This window comes from Sinocyclocheilus rhinocerous, unplaced genomic scaffold (genome assembly GCF_001515625.1).
Source record: "Sinocyclocheilus rhinocerous isolate Xijiao unplaced genomic scaffold, SAMN03320098_v1.1 scaffold565, whole genome shotgun sequence".
In the NCBI taxonomy this organism is placed as follows: Eukaryota; Metazoa; Chordata; class Actinopteri; order Cypriniformes; family Cyprinidae; genus Sinocyclocheilus; species Sinocyclocheilus rhinocerous.
The window spans coordinates 605,439-625,234 of NW_015646384.1; the positions used below are offsets into that span (position 1 = coordinate 605,439).

Here is a 19,796-nt window from a genome sequence, read left to right on the forward strand (position 1 = left end):
CTGACGTCACACGCACAATGACGTCAAATGCATTGTCGCTGCATTTCGTGGAGATTCGATTCACCTTAGTGACTCGATTCTTTTAAATCTTTTCACCAAAAAGATTTGTTTAAATTGAGATTCAAGCGTTGGTTTGTTTAAAAAAAAAAACTTACCAAACACACATGGCATTTAAAAATACAAGAAAAAAGGAGAAACAATAGTAGTGGTTGAGTAGTCATCATTGTTTCGCCTGAGGCAATCAGAGAGTTTTGATTCTGTGTTGTGAGCCAATGAATCATTCATTCAATTGATTCTTTAAAAGATTCATTAAATTCTGTCATTTGTTCCAACGGTCTTATACTTTATAAAAAATTATTAAAAAGTATTATAAGCGTTTTTTTAATAATATAATATCTACTGTACGATTTTCTTTCTCCATTTTATCCAACAAGACAACAAAGACTCGTTCAGTCGGTCAGATACAAAGATGCCTCGTTCAGCGCCGCTCCGCTCCGAATCTTGTTCAGACTCCGAACACAGACTCGTCGACCTGACAAATGCTTCTTCACAGATCGCTCTTTATTGAAGGTAGGACACAACAGTGAATAAAATGCGTCCACTGCATGAAACAGAAACGTTTCGTTTACTAAAAAGATTCATTCAAGTACATATTCGTTCACGAACGAAACACCAGTAGAACATACAGTCAAAATCCCTCATACACAATTTGATATTCGTGTCAGAGCACTCAAAGGACAGTTATTTTCATATTTTTCTCCTTATTGTTATGAACAATAATGGTTAAATAAAATCATTCGGCGCAAATAAGTGATGCTTCCAAACTTTTTAAGCACCTGTAGATTCAGCCTGATTTATCTAAATGCAGTAACCTAAATATATCTGTCAGGTAGATCAGCAATGCGGATATAATTTCATCCCACTTCTGAAACGAGTGTCGTTATTAGACACCGCTGTAAAGTTTCATATGAATCATTATGCTGAGATAGTATTGTTTTGAGTGTGGTAGTGTGTCTTTGTCTCCAGCAGAGGTCAGAATGTAAAAAAGCTTAGATTTACAAATGGTGGCATACTTCCATTTGTTTGTTGTCAGTCTATAAAAAGACTAATTTATAAGCCACACAGACTGTAAAAATCTCTCATCACAGCTAGCACTATCATGATGCTGACAAAGATGAAATATATAAAAGAAAAGACTAGTCAATTGGCATACACTTATTATTTTCTGAATTTCAGTTATCAAATCGATGAATCAAGACAGATGGAATCATGCAGTGACTAAAAAAAAATGTGAAACCAAAAATGTAACTTGTGTTTGTATTTCTGACTTTAACAAGCAAAAACAAACACACACGCACATCATGTAGGAAGAGTATACTCAGAAAGATCACATTATTGACTCTTTATTTATGTTTTCCATATATAACACTGAAATGAACGATACCTCCACAAAACAGACATTATTGTTCTCTTTTAACACTGATATCAATGAGCACAGGTACAAGGATACACAAACACGGTCACAATCCAAAACCAACTACACACTTCATTTCCAAAGTTACCTCGAATCACGCACAGCCATAGCTTGTCCTGCTCTACAGAAACAAAACCTCGGTAAGGAAACTACCACTGCTACAAAAGTGACTAAAACATGTAGTCTATCACTGTGATAGTGCTTATTATTATTATTGGAAGTACCATTTCTTTTTTTTTTTTCATTTTCTAAAGGAGAATCATTTTGTGGCTACAAAATCACCAGTAAAAATAGCTGATCTCTGTAAAAAGGACGCAAGAGGACAAGCCTTGGCCGTGGGTTAAAATACAAGTTTTTTTTCGGCATTTACTTGGAAATATTCTTTAATACAACAACACTGTCCTTTATTACAAATGTACAGAATCCCATTGTTGTCAGAATAATGCCCTGTGCATAAATGCTTCATCTGTGATACGTTCCATGATTATTTCAGACTCGATGAAATGACCCACCACACAATTTCATACCTGAATCAGAATCACAGTTTTGGGAAGAATAGTGTTACGTATTGTGATTTATTTCATGTCGAACAACAAGCTGAATATCGATTTCAATGCGATCCGCTCTTGATGTTCACCACTTTGCTGAATTCCTATTACCTCTTCCCCCTCAAAACAAGGAAGGAAAAGAAAAAAAGGAGAAAAAGTTGGCATCCTGAGTGGGATTTGAACCCAGTCCTTAAATGTAAACACACCCTTTCCTGCAGCGAACAGAAGCGAGAAAAGGCACACATGAGAAAACCACAGAGCTGTAAGCTACAGTACCTACAGAATGAGGGCCGTTTTGGTTCTATCAGCTTAATGGGACAAACAGTGCCTTCCGACTTTTTAGCTGTTATCGTTTCTCATGAAATGACAGAGGAACCGTTTTAATTGACCTACAGTTGGCACAAGTCTCCGAAAGGCCGGACTCTCAAGTACAAGGTGCTAAATCAAGCCTTATTTGGTTCCACGGGGAGGGGTTACATATGCTAACTTGCATTTGCAGATTCTACACTGCTCCAGAGAACATGCTACATTATTAGGCAGATTCAACACACTCGACCTCGCCAAGCAACATTCGTAGCTACTCTTCATCACCGACAGCAGGCGTTTAAGAAGCATGCATCGAGGAAGAATAATTCACACATGCTTTAGGCTATCTCACGTCAGTAGTAATAAGCAGATAGAAATATTTCTCCCATCGTAATAAGACGAAATGACATCTGTAGTGAGTATTCCCTCTACGCAATTTAATAGAATGAAGAACTCTAATGAAAACTCTGCCGTTACGGATAGACAACGCCTTCAGATTGCTTTTAAAGCAAAGGAAATGCTGTGGTATTGAAATGCAACGCACACGTCTTTCCTGCGGAAAGGTTACACAGAACGAGGCGAATGAGGCCGATCTGACATTCTGTGGAAATGGACAAAGATTTATGCAACTAGCGTCTCCTTCGTTTTCTCCATGCGCGAGGGCAGGCCAATGACAATCTCAGAGCTCAAACCACATCTTTTTTTCGTTTTAACGAAGAGCTTGTTGCCGAAAGCTAACAGATCTGATACCGCACATCCGATTTTGGACTTTTTTTGTATTGGCGACAAGGCAAAAACATGTCTGTCAAAGGGCATTTGACATTTCAGACAGGATACAGGTTCACATTAAACAACAACAAACAAGTCAAAGACATTTGCGATATTTGATCCCAATCCTGTTGGTGCAATGAACAGTTGTCTGTTAGCCATTTGTACCTTTTTTCAAATGAAAAATAATCCACTAACACACTCGCGTGCACATAAAGAAAAACCTTTTGGTTGAAAGGTCATTAGTTGGCATTCAAGATTTTTGAAAAGTGCACACATGTTCTGTCCATCACAATATTGCTGCCATAATAGCAAATGAACAACATGACCGCTGTGTACTATTTAACGAAACGACTGGCTGAATAGAGGCACAATGCTCATTTCACAACTCGCTATTATGAGTCATACAGATGTCATTGCGATGATTGGCATTTTACACATGTATCCAAGTGTGGCGTGTCCCACCAGAACTGCACAACACCATACAATATTAAAGACAGATCCACCGAGGAGAACTTTCAGCACAGTACAATGCGTCTAAACGATTACAGCCTAAGACTAATCTGTTAACCATTGTCCCATTAATGCGGCTGACTTACATACAGAGGCCCAGCGAGTTTGGACCAGAAAATAGGAAACTCTACAAACATCCTCGTATTCTTCGCTTTAGAAATGTACGTTTACATATTATAAAACACATCGTATCCTGCAACCACAGTAAACTGGGTCTGTCTTTTTTATATTATTTAGTCTTCTATGAATAGTAGTACTCACAGCTTTTGGAAAGATATTGTTTTTGTTTAGCTATTATAAGAGAAAAAGAGTTAACAATTACACTGTAAAAATATATGTATGTTTATATACTATATATAGTTTTTTTGTCTTCTTTTTTTTTCTTTTAAATACAGAATGAATATATTGTGTAGGTATGGCCATCACGGCAAAGGAATAAAGGCATCTGTAACAATCCCCACTTATGCCACGGTCACATGACCCGAGGGTAGTGTGGTTGCTGAATGGGCGGAGTCGGTAACGAAAGCACAGGTCAGTGGCACTTTGTGCATCGAAGAAATAAAAATCTAGTATAAGGCTACACGGGTGTATGCTTGTCTGATACTAGTCGAGTAAGGACATTGTGGTTCAAGAGTTTGCGTCAGGATGGTTGGTATTCGTCTTCCGTGCCCCACCGCAAAAACGACCACCCGCTTCCCATGGTCCAACAAAGATAAGTTTAGCAAGAAAGCAAAAATAATCCATTTGCAATTCATTAGGGTTGTTCAGGGGAAACAGTTTTTGGCCACTACTGAGAGCTTGAGGAGGTATAAATAAAAAAAAAACAACAAAAAAAAAACACAAGAGGATCCAAAGGAAAGTCTTCTTCCTGTCGAGACGGACGGGGTAAGAGTCAAAGCTGTAGGTTCGACAGTACTGGAATTGCTTTTTCTCCTCTTTACATTCCTATAGGAAGTAATGCTGGTATAAGGAAAACCCTCGATAATCATCATGTTTTATTCTGTAGTCCAAAACATGTTTTTTGTCTTTATTTTTTTTATATCGCCAAAGTTTCTTCAAGACTACTATGACTTCACAAACACACCGAGACGTTACAAAATAAATATACATTACAACCGTATCACAGTTCATAATTTCATCATAAATATTAAATAAATAATAAATAGAGATGATATTTCTCCTTCACCTGTGTTGGAAATTCGGGGAAAAAAATGCAAATAGAGATAGATATACAGGTAGAGAGAAAGAGAAAAAAAAATGTACAGAATTATCAAAACGTTGGTTAAAAATATTTGCACTTAAAAAAATGTTTTAAAACTCTATTGTCAAATGAAAAGAAGTTATAAAAATTAGTGGTACATTTCTTTTTCTCTTTCCAAATATTGATGTGGCAAGTTTCTTGTCACATTTTCATGACCTTTTATAAACAGAAGGACTGTGAATATTTAAATAGGTGAATTCAAATAAATAATACAGTTAAAATTAAATTATAACAAAATATAAATAAATTACAGTAGTGTCTGGACAAGTTTCGTATAATTTATAGATCAGTGACAACCCAACATCTTGTCTGATGTTGAATGGACTGAAACGAAGTGCAACTCATTGTTCATATGTAAGAGATATGACTACGCTGGGTAAATATTCCTACAGTGTAAGTACTACAAATAAACGAGAGCAAGCTAATACTCCTGCCTGTATCTCTAAAACAAAACAAACCAATAAACAAAAAAATGGCTGCCGAGATAAATTAGTGTTTCAACAGGGTGAAATTTACAGAGTCAACTGCATGGCACTGATAAGGTTGCACACGCTTTTCGCTCACTTTGTATGCTAGTACAACATTCTCTAATTTCCCCACGACCCAAAAATGCTTCGGTTTTCTTCTGGAAAAGAATGAAAGACGAGCAAACACTGCATATGTCTGTTCTGCTGGGACTCACGTAGGGATCACTTGTATTTGGAGCGTCACTTTTGTTGTTTTCAGAGGAGCAGCGTTCTCACAAATGAGTAAAAGACTCTCTTTCGCCTAAAGCCTGAGCTGCACATTTTCTGGAAGTTCTACTCCCAGCTTCCTCTTCTTCCAAAACTTCCCACTGTTTGAATGTAAAACAACAAAAACTGTAAAGAAAACTATGTTTGTGTCTCTCCTTTCCTCCGTAAATAAAGGATTTGGCTCCATCTTCACCTTCCAATCCAGCAGCATTTGTGGATTTTGGTCCTCATAGTAATATATATTATATACCTCTTTTTGAACTCACAGAATGCTCCCTGGGATGAAGGTTTAGATTGTTGTTCAAAAAAACCTGAATGCCCTTTTTGTGTTTCATTTGTATAATCTTCTCAATGGCTCCATGTTTCTATTTTTCTTCCACGCTTCTGCTTCTCATCCTCGTCTTTTGGCTTAGTCAGACCTTAATGCCTTTCACCGCCTTGTTGATGGTCTCCAGAAGGGCCTTGTTCTCTGGGTTCTGGTAGCAGTCCTTATTGGTGTACATGTCGGTCAGGGTGCTCACGTAGCTCTCAAAATTCTGTTCTGTGATTGGCTCCTGCTGCAAAGGAAAACGGAAATGGGAACGTTGGATTTAAAAAGGTGTGTCTAATTCATGTAGGAGAGGAAAGTTATGGAAGCTGCTGTAGGAGTTTGTGTAATTTACCATGTGAGGCAGACGGATGTTGGCCAAACTCCGCATAAGAGCTTGACTGAGTCCAGACAGCTCCATAAACAATGCCTCATTCTGTTCTTCAATAATCTTATTCTCCTGCTCGATGTTTTCCAGGTTCTTCTCCATGGATGTAATCTAAATAACCAAAAAAGCTGATTATTTCAACTTCCTATGCTCCAAAAAACATGGTAATATCATGATGTTGCTTTTTTATATATGTGGTAGTCTTTAGTCTCTCTTCTTTTAGATTGTCAGGAGATGTGTGGCTAACCTGTGTTTGAAGGTTGACCATATCTGCCTCCATCTCATTGTTGGATTCATTGAGCTCGTTGATTTCTTTATTGAGTTGCTTGATGTCTTCATCATTGTCTAACACTGTAAAGAGAAAGAGAAATGTTGTCACATTTAGTGTCTCACAAAATATTACAGAAGTGAGGTTGGAGGTAAAATATAGAAGAAATGTGGGATGTCTCACCGTCACTGGCTCTGAACTTAGTGCTGAGATACTCTTCTCCAGGGAACTTGGCTTTCTTCTTGTTAAGGGAGGCGCTGGGGCAGCCTGAGAGACTGGGGCCAAACACAATTGTTTCATTATTATACACAAAACACAGCACATTTGCTTCATGAGCAGTCCCATAATGACTCAGACTTGGCCAGTACCCTTAAACCTAAAAGTAGAGTAGATAATTTCTGTGCTATTTAGCTGCGATCACATTTACATTTGTATGGTTAAATTCTGTAGGAAAATCAATGAAACGGGAATTTTGACACGCGAGGCGAACATTTCAAGTTGGTTGAACTTTGAACACAGAAATTCACTACATTGATCAACATAAAGCAGCTTGGTTTGGAAGTGACCTTTGAGTAAACAGTGTTTCAAGTATCACTATATTATTGACTATTCAGATGAGACTAGATTTCTGAACAACGTTTTAGTTACAATTCGTATCAAACCCACATCTATAATTTTATATAAGATTCACATGGGACTTACATCTCCATGTTGATTGCAGAAGTGGGACATGTGGGCAATACAGAAGCTCATGTGCTGTGGTAGCGAGCATCACATGTGACTAATCTTTTAATTAATTATTTTTAAAATAAAATTTCCATTTATTATAAAAACATTATCGACTCATTTACATGAGTTTATAGAAGTGCCTGCTTATAATAAACCATGTAACTGAGCAGAGCAATCTAGACATGTATCTTGACACTAATATTAAAATTCCCAGTATAAAGTTTCCACGATTTGGCTCCCCATAATTTTATATTTATTCTTTAACTGTATTGTCGGATGCCACCCATATTGAAGGGTTTAAAATGCAAAAGCAACAATAGGTCAGGTTAGTAAAAAGACATGAAAAGTACCGATGGGAACAACAATCACAGACGTATGCATTTGGACAGGATTAGATTTCTCAAAGGACCACTGAGTTTGGCGAAAAACAGTAGGTAATTTGCTCTAGAATTTTAATAGTGGTTGTGTGAGAAAAACATGGATTCTGACATATCTCTCTAAACTCCTCTTGAAAAACTAGTCCCATCGGAATAGGGCCCCAATAATGTGACTGCACTTTTAGTGCAAAAATAATGACTGTTTCCAAACAGGTTTCCCACCCAAACTCACTCCACTGGTTGTAAATTTCAAATAAATGTACAAATTTAACATAGCTGTCAAAACTATATTCTCGCCATTCAAGTACCTGCGGTGTGTGAGGAAGCTGCCGTTGGCGTGTCCCGATCCGTCACATCCTGGTGTGGGACAGGCTGGGCCTTCTGTCTTAAAGGCCTTCCATGAGAATGGAGACCCGTTCAGCAAACCCTCCTTCTGCCGCCTGGCCGCCAACGGGCATCCATACGCACTGCGGTGAGTGGCATACTTCCCGCTGATGTGACCCAGGCTGTCACAACCCGGCACTGGGCATCTGTGAGAGAAGGAAAAAGATGAAGATAGAGGGAATAAAACATATGAGTGTGGTTTGAGATTGTGAGAGCAGAAATATCACCTTGCTATTGACTACAGTTACCATCTGTTTACTCTCTGTCTCACTCAAGTCTCTATTCAGTTTTGTAAAGAGGGTCATATTTAGCTACATACTTTGCCCAACAGTGAGTGTGAATATTACAACATTCAAATAAACTGAAGAAAGACATTTTTACACTTTGGGGAGCTTGAGTGCCACCATATGCCGGCTGCTCATTGACTGGAGTGGAATCATGTGGATAAAAAGCTCCTACGCTTGGCAGTCGCAAAAAAAAAACCAAGAAGACAAAAACCCACACATTGCACTGCAGATGACTTACAAACAAAAACATGTGCAATATTTCAATACACCATGAGCCATCTGTGCTGTAATATATTGTTCACAGTTTCTATTTCCTCAGCAGTGTAACTAGGCGTCTTTGTCTTCATGCTTTTAGAAGTTGTACAATGGGATAAAACACACAAGGCCTTTTCCCAAAATAATTTGAACATCACTAGTGCTAGTTGGCCATGCGGGGCTCCATGCACTGACTCATAAGCTCATGTACGAGTGAGTGATTTGGAAGGTTGCCAAGGTGATATTTAACAAAGTAGAACACAAGCAGTATTTTGGGATCACAAGTGGTTCTAGATGGAAATGCTTGATTAAATCACTTCTGTTTGAATGAAGAGGGGTTTTCTAAACTGCTTTACACTGTTGTTAAATGACTGTGTGGTTGGACAAACCTATTATCCAACATTTGATCATTCCATTACAATATCCCGCCTAAATTGTGTCTTTTTTTACCGTACAGTAAGAAAGGGGGAAAAGCCTTGGGCTTTCTATGCAGTACGAACTTTAAGAGCTCGGAGTCCTCCTTGTCGTCCTTGATGGGAGTTGTTTTTATTCCACCTTTCTTGGCCCGTGGACACCCAGACAAACTGAAAATAGAGAGTATGCAGCTCATGATCAGAGGAGCTAGAAACTCAGAATAATAAGGATCCAGCACTACTGACCCAAAGCAATGCAGGAGAAACCAAACTCAAATACTATTAAGAAAGATGCAAGCATACACCATATCCTAACCAGGCACGATGCAACGAGTCTCCAGCAATTTCATGCTGAAAGTGAAATGCTACATGATGCAACAAAATCACAGCCAATCGAAACATATTTGATACGTAATATAAGGTAAATTGGGACACTTTTCCTCATTGAGATGGCAAAAAGTGGCCAAATTTACCTGAATCTCTCAATAGCTATGTGGAGTAGGAGTTTGGGCCAATGATAATTCAGTGTAGCCAGGGCTACTGAGCACAGCATATGCAATACATGGGATTTACTGCTTGATATCTCGTGCCTGGTTAGGAAACAGTGGCCTCAGCAAGCTTTTAGATAAACAGAGTAGAAAGAAAACTACACAAGATCTGGGGTCTGTTTCCTATCTAAAATATTATTCAATAAATGGGGACGGGCAATAAATGAAGTGTGGCATATACTTGTGTGTGTCTAACATACAGCTATCACTAAACTTCTCTGTCCTGTTTGTGTATTGGTATGTATGTGGGAGGGATTGTTCAGTGGGCCATACCTTCTGTGAGACGCGTAGTTACCAGTGATATGGCCTGAACCATCACATCCTGGAGTTGGACATCTGGGAAAGTGAAGTCAAACGTTAAATGTGTTGGTTTATAATACCTGAAATAAACTTGACCAAGAGCAGGGTCACGGTGTAATTTTAGAATAATATTAAGTTGAGTCTTAAGTACTGTACTGTTTTCATATCAAGAAAAGAGTAAAAGCAGAATTTAGCAAGAACAAGAACAAAGGACAAGATCAGAAGTAGAGCAGACATACTTGAGATCGGCTGTGTGGGCTGCCATGAGGGACCGAAGACTCTTATCAGCGAGAGGACACCCAGACAGGCTAAAAATGTTGAGAAGAAACAAGGGGGAAAAAAGAGAGAAGGGGAAGATAAAGTGAAAGAACCCAGAACGTCCCAAGTCAGCGTAAAAAGCAAAGAGCAGGCGAGAGTTAAGCAAGCGAAAGATAACATCTATGTGATGTCTTGTTTTATTTTATATTTCCCCTTTGAAGGCAAAATAAGTACAGAGAGGTGACCCCCGGACACTGTATACCTGCGATGCGATGCATAGTTTCCGGTGATGTGTCCGCTGCCGTCACAGCCCGGAGTGGGACACCTGCAAGGGACAAACACAAAAGCCTGACTGAGTGAAATGATTCCATTGTGCCGAATATCAATTTGTGCACAGAAATGGATGCAAATTAGATGTGACTTACAGTAGGATTTCTTTCTTGTTGTCCTTGGGCTGGAACCTGACCTTAAAGCTGGGGGTTGTGACCTCTCCGGGGTACTTCCTGTCCTCAAGGCTGTCATGCATCATGTCGCAATCCTCCGGGTCGGAAGAGGTAAATGACTGAGTGCTGTGGTCCATCTGTGCGAAGATACAATGAATATTATGCTGGTTTGTACAACAATAGATAGATCCGGCCTCATTTAAATTAAACAGGAAACGGTTGTACCTCTTCTAGCTCCTCTTCTCTCTGCCGATTGGGTTTGGTGTAGTCCAGAGGCCCCTCCCACTCCTCTTGTTTATGGGTGTGTAAAGAGTGGGGTGAGATGCTGCTGTTGCCATGGTGAAAAGATGTGGATGATGATGAAGATGATGAAGACAGATCAGGGGAACGCACTTCAGGGCTGGCGCAAGACATGCCCATTTCTCTCTTTATAGGCTTCTTCATGCTTAAGTCCAAGGTGCCATTCTCATCCACCTCAATTTCCATACTCTACAACAGAAAAAATAAAATAATTTATAATTAATAACTGGGTTTGTAATTATGATAAAAAATACATATTTTTACAGAATTTAAATCTTATTTTACATTTCACAAAATAATCTGCGTAGTACAAAACTCCTTGTCACAATCCTCGAATGTTGTGGGTGGCTGCCAAGGTGTTGCTATGTTGTTCTGCATGTTTTTTAAGCACATTGCTATGTAGTTGCTAGGATTTTGTGGTTGGTTGCCAAGGCGTTGCTTTGCGGCTGCTAAGGGTGTTTGTAAATACAGTGGGTGTTTGTAGGTGTTTTGGGTGTTTGTAAATGCATTACTGGTTTTTAGCGTGTTGTGGGTAGTTGCCAAGGTGTTGCTATGCAGATACTTGGGTGTGCTGTATTTTTTTTTTTTAGCAATTTGCTATGTGGTTGTTAAGGTGTTGTGGGTGTTTGTAAATGCGGTGGGTGTTTGTAGGGTGTTTGTAAATGTGGTGCATGTTTGTAGGGTGCTGTGTGTGTTTGTAAATGAGGTGGGTGTTTGTAAATACGGTTGGTGTTTGACATGATGTTTGTAAACGTGGTGAGTGCAAGGTGTTGCGGGTATTTGTAAATGTGGTGGGTGTTTGTAGGGTGTCGTGATTGTTTGTAAATGCAGTGGGTGTTTGTAAATATGGTTGTGTTTGTGGGGTGTTTGTAAATGCAGTACGTGTTTCTAAGTTGTTGTGAGTGTTTGTAAATGAGGTGAGTGTTTGTAAATGCAGTGGGTGTTTGTAGGGTATTGTGGGTGTATGTAAATGGGGTGAGTGTTTGTAGGATGTTGTGGGTGTATGTAAATGTGTGTGTTTGCTGGTGTTTGTAAATGCGGTGGGTCATTATAGGGTGTTTGTAAATGCTGCGTGCGTTTGTAGGGTTTTGTGGGTGTTTGTAAATATTGTTGGTGTTTGTAGGGTGTTGTAGGTGTTTGTAAATGTAGTGCGTGTTTGTAAGGTGTTGTGGAGGTTTGTAAATGTGGTGCATGTTTGTAGGGCGTTGTGGATGTTTGTAAATGCATTAAGTGTTTGTAAGATGATGTGGGTGTTTGTAATTGAGGTGAGTTTTTATGGCTGTTTGTAAATGTGGTGGGTGTTTATAGGGTGTTTGTAAATGCAGTGTGTGTTTGTAGGGTGTTTGTTGGTGTTTGAAGGGTGTTGTGGGTGTTTGTAAATGCGGTGGGTGTTTGTAAATATTGTTGGTGTTTGTAGGGTGTTGTAGGTGTTTGTAAATGTGGTGCGTGTTTGTAGGGTGTTGTGGAAGTTTGTAAATGTGGTGCGTGTTTGTAGGGCGTTGTGGATGTTTGTAAATGCATTAAGTGTTTGTAAGATGATGTGGGTGTTTGTAATTGAGGTGAGTTTTTATGGCTGTTTGTAAATGTGGTGGGTGTTTATAGGGTGTTTGTAAATGCAGTGTGTGTTTGTAGGGTGTTTGTTGGTGTTTGAAGGGTGTTGTGGGTGTTTGTAAATGTGGTGGATGTTTGTAAATACAGTGGGTGCTTGTAGGGTGTTGTGGGTGTTTGTAAATGCAGTGGGTATTTGTAGGCCAAGGCAGTGCAATGCTATTGCTTAGAAAAGTAAAATTATGAACTTTAAAAAAGTAAAATTATAAAATTTGAGTATAACAAACAAACACGGAATAAAGCTTAACAACAAAGTACACATTTTAAAACACATCCATTACATACATTCCTATTGTATGTAGATGGATGATGCATGGATTAGTGCTAAAACGGGCATGTTTACATATTTGAGTGTGAATATGAAGTTGGAGATGTGCACACACAGTAGACACCCAGTCTGATTAGCGTTGAGCCACTGGGCCTTTCTGCCCATTAATCTTCACCTTTTATCCCCTTCTGCTAAAAACATGTCAGGAAATTGAAAAATGATGAAGTAGTCACTCCCTGGGCTGAGGAGAAAGCTTTTTTTAAAAATCACAATATCAAGGACAGAGCTTCTCCAATTACAGTATAGATCCCAGAGTTCTCAGACGGAGGAGGGGGGTGAGAGGCTGATAGATTGTATTTTTGGGTGTTCAAAGGCACAAGGAAAGAAAAGAAAGAAAAAAGGGACAGGAAATAGAGGGAATGAGAGAGAGATGCCCTCATTTGCATTAACCATGGAAATATTGAATAAAAGAACATGGAGCACCTGGTCCTGCCCTATCTAGGGAGCTCACTATCAACTTAATGCAATAACAACATGAAGAGGAGACAAGGATGAAACGAACGGAGGGACAGATGAAAGGGAGGAGAGATGACGCAATAAGATCCCAACAGCAAGCAAACGCATTCTCGCTAACGCTACGTTCATCTGATACAAACCCTGCTGAAGAGCAATCACACATAGAGACAGTATTTCTTCAATCGATGGATGCTAACCATTATAAACCACTCTTATTAACTATTATACATCTACACATGGTGTGACGTTGTAGAAGCTAGTTTAAAACTGTAGCCTGCTAAGCTACTCATAATTTAAAGTAGTTAAGCCATCTAAAGTAGATCAGAGTAAATCAGAGCAGCATTCATCTGGCACAATAGAAACAATAAGGATCTTAATTAGAGTGCCAGCATCACACTTGAACACATACTGAACTAAATGTAGCTAATAAGCCTAGAAAACAGCCTAATTTGAATAAATGAATCAAAAACAGCTGCATTAAGCTACATTTTATTTTACTACAAAACAAGTAAAATTCTTTATAGAGAACACTGTTGATCAAAGATTTAGATCAAAAGAATTTGTGATTTTTTGCAATGAAATGAGAATGAATCCAAATGAACAAAATTGCTCAAATTACTTCCTAATGCTACTTGAGAAAAAAAGTTTGATTATTGCCTCAGCTAGCTTGTGTTTTGTCAAAGCTACCCAATACTTGTATGAAAAATTTGCTTGTTAGCTAATACCTGCTCTATTATCAAAACAGCTAAGCTACTAAAAATGTTTCTGTTTAGTTATTAGCATCACTACTTTCAGTTGGTTACTAGAAACACTAATCTATAGGCACTGGAAATGTCTGGGTGCTAGTGTTTGCCGACTGTTTGTTTTAAGCTAGTGAGTGCTGTCTTTAGTAAATTAGTTATTCTACTAAATGACAGAAGTTTCAGTAGAAGTAAACCGTATCCTACTACGTCATCCGCTGGAATGCCACTCTTTCGTGAACGTGCGTACGACAGTTAGCGGAAGCTAAAGATTACGGTTTATAAAGTTTTAAATATTAATATTTTTCTTACACAAATGCATCGCTTCACTTCAGAAGGCCTTTATTAACCCCTAAAGCCACGTGGAGTACTTTTTATGATGGATGGATGCACTTTTTCGGGTTTCAAAATCACGTCCACAATTCACTGCCATTATAAAGCTTGGAAGAGCCAGGACATTTTTTAATATAACTCCGATTGCATTTGTCTGTTACATGAGATTATGTTCTGTACCTTATCTTGGTGTCTGATGCTGAGGTTCTCTGGTCTCTCCCAGCAGCGTGTGGACAGGTTGAGGATTGCAGTGGCGGCCATGTGAGCAGCTTCGGCATCATGGGAATAATCATAGCCGCTGGAGGAGCTTTTTCCATAACCACTGTGCAAGCTGGGACTTGGGGGGGAGGCCCTGGGGAATGGAGGTTTGGCTATGGGGAAAAGAGAACATTGCTCTAGTTAATAGTAATTTTAGTATTATAAATAGTACTTGATCCATTCATTGAAGAGCACTCTACCAAACTCACTTACTGCTAACCTTGATGTACGACAATGAAGAATCTCAAACCTTAGCCGTACTATTCACAAAGCACACCATTTACACACATCTCTGCCTGCAAGGAGTGTATTATACATAGTGTTCATAAACCGTGACTAAACCTGCTCACATTTGAAGGCTTTGGGTGAAGTTTCGCTGGTGTGCATCTTTGGGGCGAGCATGCGCTTGCCAAACACCTGCACGTCGAAGCTTGCATAATCGAAGGACACCTTGGAGTACTTCTCCAGCTCCTTGGCCAGATTAGCGCGTGGTGTGGCGGGGACGAGGCTGGGCCTGTAGCTGCCGTGCGGAGGAATCTCCAACTGCTTCACAAAACACATGGGCCTGCAAAAATGGGTAGCGAGCGAGAGAGAGAAGGTTCCATCATTTTTTTCCTCCACAAAAGAATCAATATCCCTGCAGTGAAGAAAAAAGAAGCATAAAAGGATAAGTGTAAGTGAGCATAAAAGATCAAGAGTGAAAGAGTGGGCTGGAATTAGACAGCAGAAGAGAAGCGGAATTGAAAGACTGACAATGAGCCAAAGATACAGCAAAAAAGAAAAAGGAAGGAAAAGTCCCACAGATAAATAGCCGGTAAAAGAGTAAATGGGAGAGAGAGAGAGAGCATTTTAAAGCAGGATGACTGAAGGAGAAGAGGATTAAATAGTGTCTTATCAGCACTGAGCACATTAGCATATCGTATAGCATGGAATTGAAGCCCTAAAACGGTCTCCTTTTCCTGAAGAACCGTGAGCCCTTGCGGCCCTTTCTCTGTTCTAAAGAAAAACTCTGAAAAGACATTTGCTGTGCTCCAGAAACTAGTGAGCTGCCTACTGAGGCGGCATTTTAAAGCATCATAGATGCTCCCGATGTGAACACTGCAGCTTAACATAAGCAGCTTCCTAATATGTCACATTTTTAACTAAATTCTAAGGCTGCAGCAGTGCATGTGTCCTTCACAGAGAAGGCAATCCCAGAAGGAATTGCAATGGCAGATGATGCGAGGAATATTATTCAATGTAATTAAAATTGATTATTTTACTCTGTCTATGCTGTGCAGTTCTGTGCTTATTAGAATACTGAGCTATTAGCTTAGCAACTATATACCAAGATGGTTCACACATAGTACTATGGATGAGAAAGAAATACGGTGAAATAAGTTCTGCCTTCCAAATAAAAGAGCCAATCGCCAATTGATAAAGTAATTGCATCACTGCAGCTGCCATTAGAAGCTACGGTTTCCATAAAAACAGGCAGTATCCTGAAATGTACACTACAGACAGTACATGCGCATTAGCTGGACCATCTTCAAATATGCATTTTTAATGTTATTTGACTGAAAAAACGTTTTTCAAAATCAGATTTTGTTGCTGATTCGGAATAAGGTATTTGAAATGTGAACTTGGCAAGCAGTTTTTAACATTTTGTAATGTACCTTATTCAAGTAGGTAGGAATTGGTCTTGCAATCCTGAAATGACTTTCCTTGGTCAAACTCCATTGCGAGTTGAGGCTGCAGTGTGGAGTGCTGCTCATGTAGAACATTCTAAATGCTTCAGTGAGGGTTAGGATGCTGTTTTAGAAGTAGGCAGTAGGCGGCTTGCTAGGTTTTGGAAACTAGCTAAAGAATGCTAGCATGTGGGTGTCCGTGTCATTGCGGACTATGACACTGTGTTCTGTATTTAACATCATTAACGGATTTCAGGCGTGAACCAGACACGGTTTGAAGGAAGACACGCACGCACACACCTACGTGCGTTATGATCTGCATGACAATGGCATGTAAAGTATATTACCCTCTGCTTCCTGTCTCTTCATTAGTCAGTGCATCCCATTAGCAGGGGTGGCATGCGGAGCCGTCAAAGGTCTCTCTGGTGACTTCTCATTGTCGACATCTTCCCTTAATGGGCTTTCTCAGTGAACTGACGCTCATTTAAATCAGAATAACACAATAAGAGAGGACTGCTTATTATTTTCATAATCCGCATTGCTTTGTCTGACCACAGACATGCTTCCTGAAGGAAAGTAATTATTTTTCCAATACTCCTCAGTCAAACCTTATCTGAAGACATTATCACTTCTGTCAGGACAGAAACGTACAACAGACGGGCATATTACCACACACATTGCGCACAAACACGCTCTCCGGTTTCATGCTCTCTGGAAGTTGTTAAAGTTGCCTCTGGACCCATGAGAGGGCACATTTACGGTGATAATTACGGTCATTATGCGTTTGGGCAGGTGGATGTTTCCATACAGGATTATTATCTTCAGTGAGGGTGCGCTGGGGTTTATTGGACTATCTACTGAAAAATGGAGCTCATTAAACAGACTTTACCATTGGCAAAGCACATCTCCATATTATACAAGAGGAGAGAGTGAATAAGTATGTGGGGTCCAAGGTAAATGAACGAAGGTGCAAGGACAAAGGCAGAAGCGAAAAACATGAAAAACAGACGGGAGAGAGAAAAAAAGAAAAAAGAGAGAAAGTGAGAGACGTAGAGAGAGAAAGAGCTTGCATGTGCGCTCCAGTGGCTCCTTAATTAAATGTTGAAATGTTAACGAGACATGCACCTCCTAATTAAAACTGGTCGGAGCGTGAGGAGGCCAGTTATAGAGGGGGTGTGGAGCCCTACCGAGCGCTCGGCTGAATCCAGCGCCACACGGACCGGGCACGGTGCCAACCAAGAGCAGAACAACACCACAAACAAAACCAATAAACAAATAAACACGTGCCAAACCAATCTAATTACACACACCCTCTCTCCCTTTCAACTCACTCGCACTCTCTCTCTCTCTTTCTAAGTGCTTCAGTAATTATAGACTAAGGCTGGAGTTTATCTATGGAAACCAATTCATTTGACCCATTTATACTCTCCAGATTGCTTCCCCCAGTATTAATCTTGCAGTTCTTTGCCTGAGCGAGAGCTTGCCATTTTAATCTTTTTTCTGATTAATCATGTGTGGGTGTTTATTTATGAGAATTTGTTGATATTTGAGCACTTGCGTAGGGTGTGTTGAAAAATGCATATGTGCGAAGTTTAAATAGCACTCTGAGTGCACTTATGAAATGGTTTGTGGCATTAGAGTGTGTATAAATTCATTGCTCAAACACAAGCAGGAAGAATTTCTGTACACAAAATGAGTGTTGTGTACATTTTCACGATGCGATTCTTTAATCAACTGGACTCAAATGAACACAATCTAGGCTAATTCATACAACCATTATTATGCAAATTGTCGCATTAATGCAACAATTTCCATTTTTTTGTAAAAGTCATGAATATACTATGAGAGGTCTATATATAAACTATGTAAAATTACAGTACATACAATTTACACAAGAATATTGTTAAAATAGTTAAGTCGTAAAAAATCAAGTTTTGTGCAAATTGTTTATAGACTTCAATTTAACTGATACACCAGTGGTTGTGCAACATCTTTACATAGTTTTTCATTAAAAAATCATTTGCAGATAAATGATCACATTACTGCAAAAATTTATGTAAGGATGGTTGTGCAAAGCATTTTCATAACTTTTTACGTAAAAATTGTAATACGTAAAGACTGTAAAAACTTTACAATCATGTTGATGGATCAGTTTACTTTTTTTCCTCTAGAAACTAGGGGTGCGCCAATCTGATATTCAGTATCGGTATCGCTCCGATACTACCACTTTTTGCTGGATCGGGGTATCCGTCAGACGAGGCAGATCCAAATCCGATATTGTGCATATACTATTTGGTGTTATTGTTAAGCCCCACGAAAGGCACAAAAACATTATAAAGCACCATAAAGTTTCCGTGCACTATAGTTCAAGTGTTCTGAGACCGTTCCACAGTTTAATGTGAAGTACAGATGAATATTTAAGTCGTTAAATTCAAGTTCCAGTAAACTCTTCTCCACTTCGGCTGTCTGTCATCCTCCATTCAGCATTCAAACTGCGCGTCGCGTTCGGTTACGACAGTCAAGATGACGAAACACTCTCTAAGATGATAATGTTCCTATTATTATACCTGATCTGTAGATAAACATCAGTGGTTTTGCATAAAAGGAATTTATCTTGCTGGAGTTTAGTGCTAATTCTAAATCATGTCACTTTCTACAGGGTGTCTGTTAGAGATCACTACACTGACTGCGCGCTGTGACTCCGTGTTGCTTCAAGCGTATCATTCTACGCACAGGATGCGCATAAGCGCTTTGTGCCGCTCTGTATTGGAGCCTTTCATGTTATAATAGTTTTGCGCAATGAAATATTGTTAATAGCCTTTCTTGTTCTGTCTTATCTATCATATGTTGCTGCCTCATTTTTTGCAAGTACGTCAACTTATTCTACCATACTAGATTCTACCATTCTTGAGCATACTAATACTCTAATGAGAGTTAGTTGGCATGTAGTTGCAAAGTTGCTTATAGTCGATTGATTAAGGGGGCCATCAAAATAAAATGTAACCATATAAAACATTGCATTTTTTTCAGGTGGAGTATAAAGCTCACATCCATTAATTAACATTAGCTCCACAGGAAACACTCAAATAACACTCAACATCTAACCACTCACAAGCTGTAGTAAGATACTGTGCAGATCTTAAATAAACAATGTCAAGATATGATACAGTCCATTATTCTGTAAATGAAGTAGATTTAATATGGTGTTCATTGTGTGTTATAAATAATCATACTCTTAAACTTATAACCACAAATATGTAAGTATTATGATGTATTATAACTGTTGTTATGATTATTCATGAGTTGATATAACATATTATAAGTTTTTATATAATGCATTATGCATTCATTATAATGCCTTAAGAATACCCTTATAATGTATTATAAATACGGGCTTCATAGAAAGTGTTATCGTAACCTTTGCTGCTGAATTATCCACTATCCTAGTTTATAATAGTATTTTTCTTTTATATATTTTTTAATTTGTTATTTTTCTTTATAATGAAGTTGTCTATATTTAGTAGATTGTGTGTAACACAAAAAAG

General features: G+C 38.9%; 1 protein-coding gene across 1 annotated transcript in view; it reads right to left on the bottom strand.

The window, feature by feature from the left end:
• Window positions 1–4,893: 4,893 nt before the first annotated feature.
• Window positions 4,894–19,796, bottom strand: part of LOC107707742 (myelin transcription factor 1-like) — a 92,121-nt gene continuing 77,218 nt past the window's right edge. Inside the window, exons 9-21 of the mRNA XM_016511830.1 lie at window positions 14,935–15,435; window positions 14,507–14,697; window positions 10,787–11,050; window positions 10,544–10,698; window positions 10,381–10,443; window positions 10,100–10,168; window positions 9,834–9,896; window positions 9,100–9,183; window positions 7,982–8,203; window positions 6,751–6,842; window positions 6,547–6,650; window positions 6,267–6,410; window positions 4,894–6,161 (exon numbers count right to left, since the gene is read on the bottom strand). Coding sequence (XP_016367316.1) covers window positions 6,018–6,161; window positions 6,267–6,410; window positions 6,547–6,650; window positions 6,751–6,842; window positions 7,982–8,203; window positions 9,100–9,183; window positions 9,834–9,896; window positions 10,100–10,168; window positions 10,381–10,443; window positions 10,544–10,698; window positions 10,787–11,050; window positions 14,507–14,697; window positions 14,935–15,435 — 2,096 coding nt within the window. The 3' untranslated portion in view covers window positions 4,894–6,017. The remainder of the gene's footprint in view (window positions 6,162–6,266; window positions 6,411–6,546; window positions 6,651–6,750; window positions 6,843–7,981; window positions 8,204–9,099; window positions 9,184–9,833; window positions 9,897–10,099; window positions 10,169–10,380; window positions 10,444–10,543; window positions 10,699–10,786; window positions 11,051–14,506; window positions 14,698–14,934; window positions 15,436–19,796) is intronic.